Source organism: Scyliorhinus torazame, chromosome 3 (assembly GCF_047496885.1).
Source record: "Scyliorhinus torazame isolate Kashiwa2021f chromosome 3, sScyTor2.1, whole genome shotgun sequence".
Classification (NCBI taxonomy): domain Eukaryota; kingdom Metazoa; phylum Chordata; class Chondrichthyes; order Carcharhiniformes; family Scyliorhinidae; genus Scyliorhinus; species Scyliorhinus torazame.
Window position 1 is genome coordinate 116783643 of NC_092709.1, and position 18644 is coordinate 116802286.

Here is an 18644-nt window from a genome sequence, read left to right on the forward strand (position 1 = left end):
TGCCGCGATTTCTGTTTATTTTTCAATACCTGCCGATTTTCCTGCCCAAGGCTTTTTTCAGAGAGATTGAGGGAAGGATTACTTCTTTCATATGGGGAGGGAAGGTGGCCAGAGATAGAAAGGTGCTGCTACAGAGGGAAAGGCAGGCAGGGGGTTTGGGTCTTCCGAACCTGATGTATTACTACTGGGCAGCGAATGTGGAGAAGGTGCGGAGCTGGGTCAGAGCGGTTGATTCCCAGTGGGTCAGAATGGAGGAGAGTTTGTGCAGGGGGTCGGGATTGAAAGCGCTAGCAACAGCGCCGCTCCCAATAGCCCCGGGGAAATACTCAGGGAGTCCGGTAATAATAGCTTCATTGAGAATTTGGAGGCAGTTTCACCAACACTTCGGGATGGGGGCAGGGTCAAGGGAAATGCCGATTCGGGGGAACCACAGATTTGAGCCAGGGAGATGGGATGGAAATTTTAGAAAATGGGAGGAGAAGGGGATTAAGACACTAAAAGATTTGTTTCTTAGGGGTCAGTTTGCAGGACTGAAGGAGCTGGAAGCGAAGTATGGGCTGGAGCACGGGGAAATGTTCAGATACATGCAGGTTCGAGATGTTGCCAGAAAGGAGATGCAGAGCTTCCCGGTGGAGCCGGCCTCCACGTTGCTGGAGGAGGTGCTGACGACAGGGGGACTAGAGAAGGGGGTAGTATCAGCGGATTAAGGAGCTATTTTGGAAGAGGACAAGGCACCACTGGAAGGGATCAAAGTAAAGTGGGAGGAAGAGTTGGGAGAGGATATGGAGGGGTTCTGGTGTTAGGTGCTCCGGAGAGTGAATGCCTACACCTCGTGCGCAAGGTTGGGGCTGATACAGCTGAAGGTGGTATACAGAGCACACCACACGAGGGCGAGGATGAGCGTTGCGGGGAAGGGGGGCTCTGCTAATCGCGTTCACATGTTTTGGTCCTGTCCAAAGCTAGAGGATTACTGGAAGGAGGTTTTCAGGGTAATTTCTAAAGTGGTGCAAGTGAAACTGGACCCCGCCCCCCGGGAGGCCATATTCGGGGTGTCGGACCAGCCAGGGTTGGAAAAGGGTGCGGAGGCAGATGTTGTAGCCTTCGCCTTGTTGATCGCCCAAAGGCGAATCCTGGTGGGTTGGAGAGCAACCTCTCCCCCCTGTGCCCTGGCGTGGTGGGGGACCTGTTGGAATTCCTGTCTCTTGAGAAGGTTAAGTTTGAACTGAGGCGAAGGATGGAGGGGTTCTACAATTCATGGGCATTATTCATTATGCACTTTCAAGAACTGGCTAACATCGAACATTAGTTGGGGGGGGGGGGGGCGTTGGGAGGGTTGGGGGGGAGGGGGAAGGTGTGTTAGTGGTGATGATGGGTGACTCCTGATTCCTTTTTGTCATTTGTTTATGTGAACATGTGGGCTAATGTCTGGGGTTTGGTGGGAGGATCGGATCGTTGTTATTGATATGGGGATTGACATATTTGTTACTGATTATTGTTTATTGTTGGTGGGTGTAAATTTGGGAGAAAATGTGAAAAAGGAGGAGAATAAAAAATATTGATTGGGGAAAAAAAAAAAAGGTTAGCAGAGAGTCGAACTCATAGAGAACTGTGCTACTGGTTCAATAAATCAGATTGAACTAACTTCAGGGTCTGGAGTTTCTTTTGGTTAAAGCTGCATCCAGTTGCAGCCTGATTTATCCCAGAATACATAACACAACACAGTTATGGTACAAAGGGTTGTAATGTTTCCCTGTGTACATTGGATAGTGTAATAATAGAGTCTGGAGGCATCCATGTTATAGCAGGTTTCTCATAAGAGTTGATTGGAACCATTAATGAAAGCACAGAACAATTTGGGGATCATGCCTTCGTAATAGTTTGTCAATAGTTTAATGCATACTCCATCAATTCTGGTTTGATAATACCGTTTGAACTTGTGCTTGCAAGGAGCTACTGATTGAGAGCGCTATCTGGCAGAAATGTTATGGAAATCTTCTCTAGTGATAATTAAAGTGAGCCATCTAGATTAATAGAGAATGGAGAACTGCAGCAGTCAGTTGAGTTCTCGAGGAATGGGGAGAAGTTCTCCCAAACACTCATTCATATTTGATAAATAACCAAATGCTAGTAAGTATTTGAGATGGAGTTGGTGTGAGTGATACTTTGGAACTCTGTGATTGGGATACATAGGTGGCTATGCCAAATTGATTATGGACCTTTCCTCAGTTCCATCTTTGCTGGGTAGTGAGTACTGGCATTCCTCCAGGACATACTCAAGTGACCATTACTTAATTGGATCTTGATGGTAATTACCACAGTTTCTTCGGTCTCTGGAGATCAGAACCAAAGCCAATCTTTGTTTTCTCCATTACTCCACATGTGTTTTTTCTGTATTTTGGGACCTTGAGTTAGAACATAGAACATAGAAAAATACAGCACAGAACAGGCCCTTCAGCCCACAATGTTGTGCCGAACCTTTGTCCGAGATTAATCATAGATTATCATTGAATTTACAGTGCAGAAGGAGGCCATTTGACCCACTGAGCCTGCACCGGCTCTTGGAAAGAGCACCCTACCCAAGGTCAACGCCTCCACCCAACACTAAGGGCAATTTTGGACACCAAGGGCAATTTATCATGGCCAATCCACCTAACCTGCACATCTTTGGACTGTGGGAGGAAACCCACGCACACACTGGGAGGATGTGCAGACTCCGCACAGACAGTGACCCAAGCCAGAATCGAACCTGGGACTATGGAGCTGTGAAACAATTGTACTATCCATAATGCTACCGTGCTACCCTTAAGAACAAATAAATCTACACTATATCATTTTACCGTAATCCATGTACCTATCCAATAGCTGCTTGAAGGTCCCTAATGTTTCCGACTCAACTACTTCCGCAGGCAGTGCATTCCATGCCCCCACTACTCTCTGGGTAAAGTACCTACCTCTGACATCCCCCCCCTATATCTTCCACCATTCGCCTTAAATTTATGTCTCCTTGTAATGGTTTGTTCCACCCGGGGGAAAAGTCTCTGACTGTCTACTCTATCTATTCCCCTGATCATCTTATAAACCTCTATCAAGTCGCCCCTCATCCTTCTCCGTTCTAATGAGAAAAGGCCTAGCACCCTCAAACTTCCCTCGTAAGACCTACTCGTAAGGCAACATCCTGGTAAACCTCCTTTGCACCTTTTCCAAAGCTTCCACATCCTTCCTAAAATGAGGCGACCAGAACTGTACACAGTACTCCAAATGTGGCCTTACCAAAGTTTTGTACAGCTGCATCATCACCTCACGGCTCTTAAATTCAATCCCTCTGTTAATGAGCCCGAGCACACCATAGGCCTTCTTCACAGCTCTATCCACTTGAGTGGCAACTTTCAAAGATGTATGAACATAGACCCCAAGATCTCTTTGCTCCTCCACATTGCCAAGAACTCTACCGTTAACCCTGTATTCCGCATTCATATTTATCCTTCCAAAATGGACAACCTCACATTTTTCAGGGTTAAACTCCATCTGCCACTTCTCAGCCCAGCTCTGCATCCTATCTATGTCTCTTTGCAGCCGACAACAGCCCTCCTCACTATCCACAACTCCACCAATCTTCGTATCGTCTGCAAATTTACTGACCCACCCTTCAACTTCCTCATCCAAGTCATTAATGAAAATCACAAACAGCAGAGGACCCAGAACTGATCCCTGCGGTACGCCACTGGTAACTGGGATCCAGGCTGAATATTTGCCATCCACCACCACTCTCTTGACTTCTATCGGTCAGCCAGTTCGTTATCCAACTGGCCAAATTTCCCACTATCCCATGCCTCCTTACTTTCTGCAGAAGCCTACCATGGGGAACCTTATCAAATGCCTTACTAAAATCCATGTACACTACATCCACTGCTTTACCTTCATCCACATGCTTGGTCACCTCCTCAAAGAATTCAATAAGACTTGTAAGGCAAGACGTACCCCTTACAAATCTGTGCTGACTATCCCTAATCAAGCAGTGTCTTTCCAGATGCTCAGAGATCCTATCCTTCAGTACCCTTTCCATGACTTTGCCTACCACTGAAGTAAGACTAACTGGCCTGTAATTCCCAGGGTTACCCCTAGTCCCTTTTTTGAACAGGGGCACGACATTCGCCACTCTCCAATCCCCTGGTACCACCCCTGTTGACAGTGAGGACGAAAAGATCGTTGCCAATGACTCTGCAATTTCATCTCTTGCTTCCCATAGAGTTCAATTATAGAATCCTTGCTCCTGCTTGGGCTGAGATCTACTAACTTAGTGCAGACTTAAGATCAAACCTGGGTCTCCCTGCTCTGCAGTACTAGGCTACTTGAGTAACTTCGAGAAAATTAGTCAAGCACTCGTGCTTCTAGTCATACTGCTGGCACAATGCTTAGGTGGTCCTTTATAAACATGGTTGATATGCTAAAGGCTATCTGGTATTTGGCTTGGAATTAAATGGGACTGATTGCAAGACAAATTGACGGCTGCCTGTCCAACTAAGTACTTAGATTTTATGTAAAATAAATTGCCCTGACGTGTTTCACAAAGAAATTTAATTTCTAGCTGGATTTGTGTTCATCTATATCACTATTCATTTGCCTGCTGCTGCTGAGCCAATGCATTCTTTTTTTTGCTGTACGTCTTAATAGAAACTAAATTAAGTTCCAGTTGTCACAGAAATGTAATAAATTTAAACTTCAGATATAAAACATTATACAGTACACATCTTTGTCTATGGAAATGATCCTCCATATGCCTTAATGTTCTTATGCTTAGTGTTCAAGTGCAATAATAATGCCATTAAAATGAGATTAAGGGTTTTTTAGATAACACAGATGTCTCATTTAAAAGCCATGTGTGGTTGATTACTGCGTTTCTAAGTGTGACAGGAAGCCATGAAATGTAAGAATTAGTCATAAACCAAATGATTATGGTCTTTAATAGGCTCTGGATTTCAGTGATGATGAAAAAGAAAGGGAAGCAAAGCAAAAGAAGAAAAAGAAGAAGCAGCAAAATTACGGAGATAAGAACACTCAATGTGGTGAGTAGGTAGTTTTATCCAATAGTTTTGTTTACTCCCGAACAACTTAACTTCGAGCCCGTGCAATTCCATGGGTAGGTTTACAGTATTACCTGCGATAAAATAAACACCCATTGTCAACACACATGTTGTTTACAGTTATTTATTTTTTATGTGCAGAGTCTAAATGTTGTCCTTCAATAGCATAGCCCGTTACTTTGTCCCAGTAATGAAATCATTATGTCTTGCAGCTAAGCAATTTCCAAGATCATTTTGCTGTCCATTAGAAGTAACCAGTCATTTGCTTTTGCACCCAACCCCAGTTGAGGGCTTGATAATGTATGCTCCGTTTGAAGCCATCCAAAGCAGAAAAGAGGAGCAAAGAAAAAACATTTGTATTCAATCTATGAACTATTCCTCCAGAAATACCAGCTTAATCTGCTGAAGAAAAAGTAACCTTCAGATTGTGGTTTCTAATTATGTGTTGGTTACCATTTTGGGGATTAATCTCATGAGACTATTTGTCTATAGATGGTATGGACATGGACTTTTCGAAGAAGTTCAGTCAGGTTCCCTGTAAGAGACTACAAAAATGAGAGCACAGAGTGAATTGTTTAGGAAGGGGGAGGCGGTGACGCAGTGCAATTTTCACTAAGGTAGTAATCCAGAGACCCAGGGTAATGTTCCGGGGGTCTAGGTTCAAATCCCATCATTAGAATTCAATAAAAATCTTGCATTAAAAGTTGAGGAAGAAGTTTTTATAGATGAGTTATTAAAGAAGACCGCACTCATGGTTGGAGTAGGAAAGGGAGAGTATGTCGATAATGAAGGGGGATCTTGGTTAGGAAGGAGGCAATGGGAGTTGATCTGGGTCAGGAAGAACCTGTACAAGGTGAATATTCATGCTGGCAGATTAGCCAGTGCTGTGGCGGAGGGTTTAAACAAGTAATGGACAACCTAGATGAGTGAATGGGCCGCATGATGAAGGAGCTGTGCTGCGAAAGGTAGTGATTCAAAATAAACCTGTTGGACTTTAACCTGGTCTTGTTAAACTATTTTGGAAGGGAGACAGGGCAACGGCGTGGGGAAATGCAAGGTCAACCAATAATTCAGACAGGAAAACAGCTATAGAATAAAAATAGTTCAGATATAGGAGGGATCAAGAGAGAAATCTGAGGCAGTGTATGGGATAGGTTTGGCGTGCATAAGGTTGGTTGGCTGCAGCACATATCGCCACATGGGGATATACTATTGAGGCAATAATAGAGGCCTTGCTTAAAGAACAGAAAATTGGGAAATTAATGTTCCCATCTGCAAGGTGTTTAGGCAAGATAGGGAAAGAAAAGGAGACATGCATGAAGTGGTGGCAGCATTGATCGGAAAGAAAAACTACTATAACACATGAGGAGTCATGGATCAATGGCCAATTCTATTTAATTAGATTTATTGCACAAAACAGGACCTCAAATCCTGCCAGGTGAATACAGTGCCACAAATAATAGGAAGGAGATAAGAGTCTGTAAAGAGGCCATTTGGCCCATTGAGCCCATGCCAGTTTTCTGTAGAGCAATTCAATCAGTCCCCATTATCTCACTCTGTACTGTCACCTTGCAAGTTTATTTCCCTCAAATGTCCAACCATTTACCTTGCAAAATCATTCATTGTCTTTGCTTCCACCACTCTTCAGGAGAGCGTTCTACTTTGTTACCATGTGCTGCGCAAAAAAAAAGTCTTCCTCACATTGCCCTCTGCGTCTCTTGCCCAATATCTTGTAACTCCAAGTATTGGGAATAACTTTTCTTGTCTGCTTCATCTAAACATTTCATCTCAGTCTCCTTTACTCCAAGGAGACTATCCCCAGCAGTTCCAACCTAACATAATAGATAAATTCCCTCATCACTGGAATAATTCTGGTAATTTCTCTCTGCATTGTCTTATATTTGTGTGTGCACACATATAGGTAGACAGATGGACAAATTTGCAGGTAAATTGCCAAACGATGCAAGTGCTACAGAGTGATGACAATGGTTATCCCAGTTATCCCAATTGTGAAGAAAATGTTATTTTTAATATTTTGGGGATTTATTGTACTATTTTGTGAAGCAGACCTGCGTGCATGACTAGTCCAATTAAGCTGGGGACTGGGTATCTGCAGAGTTGAGGACGTCAAAGTGTCTCTGTATGAGAGGCAGGCACTTGAAGTCAATATGGCCAAGCTGAATTTTCTACAAGTAAATAGAACGTGGGTAGAAATTTGTAATAGGTGATAAAGGAAGTCTGTTAGGTTCAGTTGTTATGTATCAAAGGGAAGGAAAAAGGGGTTTACAACTTGGAAAAGTTAATAAATAAGGCAAATCGTTTCATTTACCCGAAAGTGGCGGCAGTAGGGAGAATATAAAATATTTTTATATTCTAGGAAATGTAAATTTAATGGGAGATTAGGAACAATAGACTCAATCATGAAAGAGGAAAATGTATACTTAAGGAGAGATCTGAGAGTTGGGAGTGGCCATAAGAAACCTCCTGGAGTGTTCTGTGCTGGGGACAGAACTGTGAAGAATCAAAATAAGACAGATTTCAGCCAACCCAGAAAAGTGTCGCTTCCAGAGTGTTTTGTTTTGAAGTTTTATTGAATTGCCACAGCAAAGGAAGAGAGGAGGAAATCCTAAGACATATCCTGCCTCCAGCAACAGTGGGATTGCCTTATGGTAATGTTATTGGTACTTTTTATCGGCAAAGAATTGTTTCTAAAGGGGTGTTTATTTGCAAGTCTGAGAAAATCTTTTTTGGGGGTTGGGGAATGTTCTGTGAGACTAATATTAACTCTGTTAATGCAGTCCTGTGTGTTTAGGTTTTCTTCTGTGTGTAAATATTTTAATTTAATGTCAAAAATATCCAAAAGTGTTACTGGAATTTGTGGTTTCTGACTTCAGGACACCTTATCTTCTCATGGTAAAAATACAAAAAGAAAAGTGTTGTGATAGCTTGCCAAGTTTCCCCGTGGGATTTGGTTTGACAAGGCTTACCACCTGCCAGATCATCACACATTATAGACTGGGAAAATATGAGGAAAAAGAGGTGGAATTCTCAAAATGTGTACAAGAGAATGTTCTCTTTCAGTTTAATGAGGAAGAGAGCAGTGCTTGATCTGGTTTATGCAAATCAGTTTTGATCAGGGTTTCCCAAACTTTTCCAGCCATGGATCACTTTTGACCTCCCAAGAATATTGACAGAACCCCTAAGAAACATTCTTATTATATTGAGGAGTTAAACCACAGAATATGGATTATTATTGCACAATAGGTATAAACATACAAAAACATTTACAAAATATTTTTCTATTTCTTGTATGTATACCTTTATTATAATTAAAAGCTTCTCTGATTCAACAAATGCTTCCAGGTCTTTTTGTCATTTTAATGGAAGGAGTGATCCGGATCCTTTGCTCACAAATTCACTTAATATTGGGAGTACTGCTAGAGAGCTGGATTCTCATTTCAGGCACACAAACAGACACGCCCAAAAGAAGCACAAGGTCCCCTCTCTCTCTCACACACACACGCACGCTCACCTCTTTCTCACTGACACACACGTTCGCACACACTCACTCCCACACGCACACCTCGCACACACCCCTCTCTCTCTCTCACACACACCACTCTCACATACTCACTCACCTCTCTCACACACACACACTCACCTCTTTCTCACTCACACACGTACATTCGCACACTCATTCACACACACATACTCTTCTCTCACCTCACACACACATACTTGCCACTCTCACTCGCTCACTCACCTCTCTGACACACCTCACGAACTCTCATCTCTTTCTCACTCACACACACTCGCCTCACACACCTCTCACGCACACCCCTCTCTCTCTCGCACACACATACATTCACACTCTCACATTCGCACACTCACTCTTACACTCGCACTCACCTCTCTCTCACACACACATACTCATATCTCTCACACACACACATACTCACCTCTCTCTCACACACGCATACTCACCCCTCTCTCTCACACACGCATACTCGCGCCTCTCTCATACCCACATACTCGCCTCTCTCTCACACACACATAGTGTTGCTAACTTTTGGTTGGTTCTTAATTTGGTTCTATTTAATCACGTTTGCTCAAGAGTCGGCAGGTATCTTTCGACACCGCCACAAGGTTCAGAACCGAATACTGATCAATGACTCGATACACCAGTTAGTAAGTTCAAAAGCAATGCTCATTTATTTACACACAGTCAAATCTACTCGTGCATAAACTCTACAAAACTAAACTACCACTATTACTAAAGCCTATACTTAGCTTCGGGAGCCCACTTAGTCAGAGGAATAATGGCCGTTGCTCGGTTCTGAGGCTGCTGGGTTGAGCTGTTTACAGGGTAGCTACTAGGAGCGTCTATCTCGTAGCGTGCGTTGTCTTGGAACTTACTTGGTCTGCTGTAGCTGCTAGGCTGGTCTCTCTCTTCGTTGAGAGCCAAAGGCAAAGGAGAAAGATTCTCCCTTGGGGGATACCTTTTATACTAAAAAGGGCTTCGCGCTCTTTTGGGCGGGCCTTGAACTTGGCCTCAACTAATTGGGTCTTTCCCAATCATTGGTATCGATTTTCCTCCAATAGAGGGGTGATTCCCTGATCGCTGGGCGTGTCCTGGCGACTGTCAGTCTGCTTTGTCTTCGCTTCTTCTGGCACCAGGGAGTCTGTCCTAACATTGTGTATCTAAATGTTTCCCTTTTGTCCCCGGAGATGGCTCATTATCATGTAAATCGTTTGGTAGTGTCTGTCCTGCCTGAGTGTTTAAGATTCTAATCAACAGACAGAGCTTGCACCTGCTTGTTTCTTAGCATTGTCCAATTTTCCCTGCAGTCTTTGCAAGTGTCCATTTTGTAATCGGGACGTGGCCATCCCAGATGGCTACACACCCTCCTTGTGATCCTCAACGCGAAGCGTGAAGGATCACATTACCATGGCGTCTTCATCCTCTGATCCCCGGGGCACCCGTGCTTAGGCTCTACACTGTCCTATCCTATGCAACACAATATTACCGAAACCATTTTAAATACATTCATTATCATAAAACTCTACGGGGCGCTATGACATTAATACATGCATTACAGAAAAATAAAATACTGGAACCTCTAACTATTCGCAATAAACTATCCTCATTTAAACAATCCAAAAATATATACAATCCAAAAATAATCTATACATCTTAATCTGTACAAAATAGCAGCACACAAATTTCTCTGGCCTGGCAGTCAGACACAGAGGTTTACATCTCTTTATTCCATAGAATACATTAAATAAAATGGATGCTCTTTAATCCTTCCCAATGGGTTCGGGGGTCTGGTGAAATCCAAAAATTGGGGACCTAAATCTGTACACCGGGGTGCGAGAGCGATATGCTCTGTTTCGCCATTTCCTGACTCTAAACGTTTGCACGACACTGCAAAGTATCGCCAGCACTAAGAGTGCTTCGACTACATATGAGAGTGAGTACCAGGTGATAAACATATCACACCAGGTCGGGGTATTGCTAGCTGTCGCTGGGCTAGTTATCTCGGGGTTCCGTCTATTACAGGGGTGAGAATCGTTTACAGTTTGTGTGGTAGGGGTCAGGGGGGTAGCGTACGCACGCAACTGATGGGTTCCCGCTAAGATCCATGTGAACACGAAGGCTGTCTTCATCTTTGTCGGACCTCTTTGTCTTCCTCTGTGGTTCCTGGGTTTCTGGAGTTCTGTGAACACAAGCATAATTTCTGTTATTATCTTGCTTAAGATCTCGCTTGTCTGTCTGTCTGTCCTTTACTGGCAATTTCCCTTTATAATTGGTCACCATCTGTGACGCCCTCATTTTTTTAAAAAATCCGAATATTTGAACAAGATATCTAAGAAAATACTGCCGTACTGCGAGCCGTCTCACACCCCCTGTGATTTACCATCCCAGTGTTTTAGGATGTAAATGGCAGAGGGAAGCAACCTAAGGGTTGCCAAAACTAAACAAAAGAATTTTGAACGTAACGAGCCAAAATGGGGTGCATGTGGGCCGCGGCGGGTAAGAAATGGGTGGAATCCCCGGGTACATAGTACATCGAAAATACAGCACAGAACAGGCCCTTTGGCCCACGATGTTGTGCCGAACCTTTGTCCTAGATTAATCATAGATTATCATTGAATTTACAGTGCAGAAGGAGGCCATTCGGCCCTTTGAGTCTGCACCGGCTCTTGGAAAGAGCACCCTACCCAAACTCAACACCTCCACCCAACACCAAGGGCAATTTGGACATTAAGGGCAATTTATCATTGGCCAATTCACCTAACCCGCACATCTTTGGACTGTGGGAGGAAACCGGAGCACTCGGAGGAAACCCACGCAGACACGGGGAGGACGTGCAGACTCCGCACAGACAATGACCCAAGCCGGAATCGAACCTGGGACCATGGAGCTGTGAAGCAATTGTGCTATCCACAATGCTACCGTGCTGCCCTTAAGAACAAATAAATCTACACTATATTGGTAGGACGGTGATCAATGCCGTATGTGCTCTACCCGAGCGTAGCTGACCAGAGAGGGGTCCTCAGGCAGGGCGGGGACCAATGCCGTTTCTCCACTGCCTGAGCAACCGGCAAGAACGGGTAAGAATGTGGTCGTCGTGGGGGCTGCCTCTCGAATTAGGAGAGCATCTATGAGTCGGGTTCTGTCGACAGACTAGTTCCTCTGAACTATTGTCTGGGGCAAACTTGTTCCATTGACAAGTTTCTGGGGACAAACTAGTTCCTCTAATAGCCATTGGCCGTCAAAGGGGGGTGATGACGTGGGGCCATGAAAAGACTTTCCGAGTTTACACACAACACGTAACGATAACACTAACGAATAAACATTCAATAAACATGGTGCAGGTTCCAAGAACAAAGAACAAAGAAATGTACAGCACAGGAACAGGCCCTTCGGCCCTCCAAGCCCGTGCCGACCATGCTGCCCGACTAAACTACAATCTTCTACACTTCCTGGGTCCATATCCCTCTATTCCCATCCTATTCATGTATTTGTCAAGATGCCCCTTAAATGTCACTATCGTCCCTGCTTCCACCACCCCCTCCGGTAGCGAGTTCCAGGCACCCACTACCCTCTGCGTAAAAAACTTGCCTCGTACATCTACTCTAAACCTTGCCCCTCTCACCTTAAACCTATGCCCCCTAGTAATTGACCCCTCTACCCTGGGGAAAAGCCTCTGACTATCCACTCTGTCTATGCCCCTCATAACTTTGTATACCTCTATCAGGTCTCCCCTCAACCTCCTTCGTTCCAGTGAGAACAAACCGAGTTTATTCAACCGCTCCTCATAGCTAATGCCCTCCATACCAGGCAACATTCTGGTAAATCTCTTCTGCACCCTCTCTAAAGCCTCCACATCCTTCTGGTAGTGTGGCGACCAGAATTGAACACTATACTCCAAGTGTGGCCTAACTAAGGTTCTATACAGCTGCAACATGACTTGCCAATTCTTATACTCAATGCCCCGGCCAATGAAGGCAAGCATGCCGTATGCCTTCTTGACTACCTTCTCCACCTGTGTTGCCCCTTTCAATGACCTGTGGGACCTGTACTCCTAGATCTCTTTGACTTTCAATACTCTTGAGGGTTCTACCATTCACTGTATATTCCCTACCTGCATTAGACCTTCCAAAATGCATTACCTCACATTTGTCCAGGTTAAACTCCATCTGCCATCTCTCCGCCCAAGTCTCCAAACAATCTAAATCCTGCTGTATCCTCCGACAGTCCTTATCGCTATCCGCAATTCCACCAACCTTTGTGTCGTCTGCAAACTTACTAATCAGACCAGTTACATTTTCCTCCAAATCATTTATATATACTACAAAGAGCAAAGGTTCCAGCACTGATCCCTGTGGAACACCACTGGTCACAGCCCTCCAATTAGAAAAGCATCCTTCCATTGCTACTCTCTGCCTTCTATGGCCTAGCCAGTTCTGTATCCACCTTGCCAGCTCACCCCTGATCCCGTGTGACTTCACCTTTTGTACTAGTCTACCATGAGGGACCTTGTCAAAGGCCTTACTGAAGTCCATATAGACAACATCCACTGCCCTACCTGCATCAATCATCTTAGTGACCTCCTCAAAAAACTCTATCAAGTTAGTGAGACACGACCTTCCCTTCACAAAACCGTGCTGCCTCTCACTAATACGTCCATTTGCTTCCAAATGGGAGTAGATCCTGTCTCGAATTCTCTCCCGTAATTTCCCTACCACTGAAATAAGGCTCACCGGCCTGTAGTTCCCGGGATTATCTTTGCTACCCTTCTTAAACAGAGGAACAACATTGGCTATTCTCCAGTCCTCCGGGACATCCCCTGAAGACAGCGAGGATCCAAAGATTTCTGTCAAGGCCTCAGCAATTTCCTCTCCAGCCTCCTTCAGTATTTTGGGGTAGATCCCATCAGGCCCTGGGGACTTATCTACCTTAATATTTTTTAAGACACCCAACACCTCGTCTTTTTGGATCACAATGTGACCCAGGCTATCTACACCCCCTTCTCCAGACTCAACATCTACCAATTCCTTCTCTTTGGTGAATACTGATGCAAAGTATTCATTTAGTACCTCGCCCATTTCCTCTGGCTCCACACATAGATTCCCTTGCCTATCCTTCAGTGGGCCAACCCTTTCCCTGGCTACCCTCTTGCTTTTTATGTACGTGTAAAAAGCCATCAGAAAGGACACTGTATCTCTCCATCGGTTCCTTTTTTCTCCATCATCTGGACACCTCACTGATCAATAGCAAACCGGGTCGCAAAGAGATTGGTTTGGTGAGAGTCAGACTCTAAGTCATCATCTTCTCACGGCTGCCAAACTCTTGTCTGTAGTAACCGTGCTAAAGCTGCTTGGGGTGAATTGGGGTCCATCTCATCATTCCGGATGAGCCTGAACGAATTGTATCGGTGCCAGAATCGTGTGTCGAGGTTGGAGCTACTATGCTTCAATCCGTAATCGTCGGGCGGTGGGTCTGGGTCAGGGGCTTCGATATAAGTGATTTCAAATGTGTCGGTAGAATCATGCTCAGATTCACTGGAAGTGGGACCTGGTGCAGGGGTCTAGTCGTAACGTGTGCTGTGGTTGTCGTCATCGTGATCGCTCTCACTGTCGCTGCTGATTGAGGGAAGGGAGAGACGGAGTCGTGCCTCTGGGGGCGGTGTTGAAGTCGTGTCTGAGGGCGGGCTGGAGTTGTTGGGGGAGGGTAGGAATATGTCATCTGTGGGCGGGGCGTGATCGTCTGCTGCTGCGAGCAGGATGTGGTGTGTGTGGTTATTCTGTGAGCCGTAAGCCTTGAGCTGGTTTATATGAAACCACGCAGACTTAACCATTGGGATAGGTTATTTTGTATACTGAGGGGCTGACTTTGTCCGAAATGGAGTACGGACCGGGAAATTTTGGGGCAAGGAATGAACTGGGGTTGTAAAGGGAAATCATAACTTGTTGCCCTACTGTAAACTCAGTTGCATGTACTGTTTTGTCGAAACAGGCCTTGCTCTGTTTCTTCCTGGTTCCAAGTCTCACTGCTGCGGCGAATTGGGCTGCCTTTATGTTCTGTACTAGTTGTGTGACTGCGTTTTCATGTGTGAGGGCTGTAACTGCGGGGCTGGCCTAATCCAGTCCTAGTAAATACTCAGTGCCTTTCATGGGGCGTCCGGTCATGAGGGTGTGGGGGGTGTATCCTGTGGATGTAGATACTGTGTTTCTTAAAAACATCAAAGCAAATGGAAGTACCGAATCCAAGGTGCTATTATTTTGCAGAGCCTATTTCCTGAGGGTAGCTTTCAATGTCCCATTCATTTGTTCTACAATACCACTTGACTGGGGGTGGTATGCAATATGGAACTTCTGTCTAATTCCGAAAATCGGGAGGACGTTTTTATTACACGTCCGGTGAAATGGGAGCCTTCGTCGGACTCTCCTGCGTGGGAGGCCCCATCCTGTAAAGATGTGGTGTGTTAATATTTTAGCCGTCGTCTTGGCCATATTAGTTTGTGATGGAAATGCTTCCACCCGTTTTGTGAAGGTGTCTATGACCACCAACACATACTTGTAACCATTTCTGCATGGGGGTAGGGGTCCTTTATAATCTATCTGGAGATTTGTCCAGTGTCCATTAACGGGGCGGGTATGGCTAAGATGAGCCTTTTCGCATATCTGTCCGGATTGTTCTGGGCACAGATTAAACAATTCTTTACGTAGTGTGTGACATCGATTTTTTAATCAGGCCACCAGCAAAGCGGTCTGAGGTGGGCTAGGGTGGGTTCAATTCCTTGGTGTCTATGATCGTCATGGAACTGACAAATGATCTGGTTCCTGTCCTGGGTGGGAACTATATAAATGCCATCCTTTAAAATCACACCGTCGTGTGTGGTGATTGCGTTTTTAAACTTGCCGTACGGGGCTGGGAAGGTTCCCTTTAAAACTTCCCTGAGTTTCTCGTCCTCTTTCTGGGCCTTCGCTAAATCCTGAATGTTGGTCTGTGAGAACTGAACTGCGTGTACTGGGGTGATTTTGGGGGGGTTCCAGAAATAATCGTGCCTGGAGCCTGCCTTCGCTAGGGCGTCTGCTTTAACGTTTCCAGAGGGGGAAGAACAGTGATTGCTCCGAATATTAATTATGCCGTATTTCCTATCGTTCGCTGTCTCTAAGATATGGCGGAGTAATGGGGCTGAGGGTAGGGGTTTACAGTCAGCGGAAACAAATCCGCTTGTTTCCCAGAGTGGTAGGAACTCTGTCAAACTATTGCAGACACAAGCTGTCTGAATAGATGTCTGCTGGGGTCGGGAACGAGTCTGGGTGGTATACGCAATTGCTGCCAGCTCTGCTGCCTGCGAGCCTAAGTGTCCAGGCAACTTCAAGGAAATTTCATCTAGGGCGCGTCCCTGCGCGTCCTCTACATATATACCACAACCGGTAATTCTCTTTCCGTTTAACACTGTGGATGAGCCATCCACATAAATCCTTTGGCTGCGCACGTGTCTGTGGGCTAGGGTCTGTGTACTACCTGTTTTCCTGGGGGGTGTTTTGGGAATAAATGGCCTGTGTTGTGTTTAGTGGTGATGATCTCGCATTCGTGAGGGGTGCCTGCATACTGCAGATTATCGGCAAGGAATGTGTAGGTTTTGGTTCTCTTTACCGTGATGTCCCGTCCCTGAAAAAGAAGGGTCCAACGGGCTGCGCGAATTTGGCTGACTGTGCCATCTTTAAGTCAGCCGTCTAACAATAGCTGTGTCGGTGTTCTGTGAGGATGGTGATGGGGTTGAGTCCTGTAATGTAGGTGAAGTATTGTACTGCCCAAAATACTGCGAACAGGTGCCTTTCACAGGCAGAAAATCCTTGCTCTACAGGGTCTAACATGCGCGAGGCGTATGCTACGGGGCGTAACTGGTCGTGGCGTTCCTGGAGGAGCACGCCAAAAGGGTTCGGTCGGTGCTGGCTACCTCGATTGCGTATGGGGAATGTGGATCTGGGACCTGTAGTGCGGAGGCTGTGCTGAGTGCTCATTTTAAAGCATCCACGGCATCTGTATGCTGTGAAAGCCATTCCCAAGGTGCCTGCTTCTTGAGAAGTTCGGAAAGGGGCGCTGCTTTAGTGGCGAAACCGTCAATATGGTTTCGGCAGTAACCAACTAGTCCTAAAAATGACCGGAGGGCTGAGAGATTGTGGGGAAGGGGCAATTTGACGATCGAGTCAATTCTCTTGTGCTCGATCTCGCGTTTACCATGAGTGATCACTGTTCCCAAGTAATTCACTTTTTCTTTCAGAATCTGCACCTTCTTGGGGTTGACTTTACAACCAATTTCTTTTAGGAGTGCTAGGAGCTTGGTGAGAAGCGAAATGTGCTCTCCCTTTGTATCTGTCTGTAGTAACAAGTCGTCTACATACTGGACCAGACAATCGGGGCGGGAAAATTTTGCTAATCCATTTGCCAGCTGTTGGTGGAAAATGGAGGGGGAGTTGTGGAAGCCTTGTGGAAGGCACATCCACGTGTATTGTTGCCCTTGGAATGTAAAGGCGAATTTGTACTGGCACGCTTTAGCCAATGGAATGGACCAGAAGCCGTTACTAATGTCCAAAACCGAAAAAACTTTTGACTGGAGTCGCTGTTTGAGCATGGTCTCGGGACTCGAGGCTACGGTGGGGGCTGCTGCTGTGGTTACTTTGTTCAGTTCCCGGTAATCAGTGGTCAGTCGCCATGATCCATCCGGTTTCCTGACGGGCCAAATCGGTGCGTTGTTTGTGGAGGCTACTGATCTGAGTACACCTTGATCCAACAAACTCTCTATTATGTTGGAGATTTCTCCCTCTGCTTCCTGGGGAAATCCGTACTGCTTTTGGGGTTTAGGGTCGGGTCCTGTAACGTTCACAAAGCCAGTCAAACTGCCACAGTCGTGCTTGTGCTGTGCAAATGCTGCTTTGTGTTCCTGCAGGAGTGCCCTAACCTGTTTGTCTGCACTAATGGCTCGAGGGTCGAACCAGAAGTCTCCTACTGAGCTAATCCTATTTACGTATTCTCCTACTGTGAGCGTGGCGGCGGCTCGTGCTGCCTTTGCCATTTTCCATACACATTTGTTCACTGGGTCGAAAGAAAGGTTATGGGAGCTCATGAAATCGATCCCAAGGGTATGTTCTGCTGTCTGGGGCAGATCAACTAAAACTATGGGGTGCTTAGTTGCGATGTTCCCTATCTGTATTGCTGTAGGGGCTGTGATGTGTCCCTGGTGTAAATGGCCTGTAAAACCGCTGAGTGTAATGGTGTCTGTTGTGGGCCATGTGTCTCGCTGAAACATCGTTGAGGAATTGAGTGTGGTGCGGGACCCTCCTGTGTCCCAAGGAAATTCCACGGGATGTCCCCGAACTTTGCCTGCTACTGCCGGTCGACCGGACTTGTCCCAAAGGGTGTCGCAGACCCAAGTTGGGGAGCCTGAACACCGTCAGTCGGTGCCGTTCATGTCTGTACTCTCTGAACGGGCGCTAACGCTATGGATCGGCTTTGCCCAATTCTTGTTTAGGGTGTGCCTGTCTGTTGGTTTCTCTGCTGCTTCTGGGGTGCGTTGCACTCTCGTGCAAAGTGTCCTAGCTGTCCACAATTATAACATTCTTGAGGTTTTGGCTGGGGTTGGCTGTTCCGGCCCTCATTTACCCATGCGGGGTTCTGGTGTGCTTTAACTGGGTTCATTTCTACCTGCTCTTCATCGGGGGTTATAAATGCGGTTTTGCCTGCAATTGATTGCTCCCAAGCGCAGGACAATCTCTTCAAAACCCATTTTTCATTGTGGGCCTCATCTGAGGGGTCATAATTTGCGCAAGCTTTTCGTACTGCTTCTGTGGCGTGGGAGACTAGAATTCGGGTCCATTTGGCCATGTTATCTGAGGGCAAATGGGCACGGGCTAACTCTCCAAAAACTGCGGTAAAGTGAATCCACAAACGTCCAGCAAACGTTGTGGGGTGCTCTGTCTTTTTCCCACACTGTTAAAGCCGATCGCATCAAGGATCGCTGTGTGCATCTCTTGGAGTGTGCC

The 18644-nt window shown here is 45.8% G+C and overlaps 1 protein-coding gene across 1 annotated transcript in view; it reads left to right on the forward strand.

Moving 5' to 3' along the window:
• The window catches only part of naf1 (nuclear assembly factor 1 homolog (S. cerevisiae)), a 543280-nt gene that overhangs the window by 333783 nt on the left and 190853 nt on the right, over nucleotides 1-18644 (forward strand). The window contains exon 8 of the mRNA XM_072496154.1: nucleotides 4967-5063. Within this exon, the coding sequence (XP_072352255.1) occupies nucleotides 4967-5063 (97 nt within the window). The remainder of the gene's footprint in view (nucleotides 1-4966; nucleotides 5064-18644) is intronic.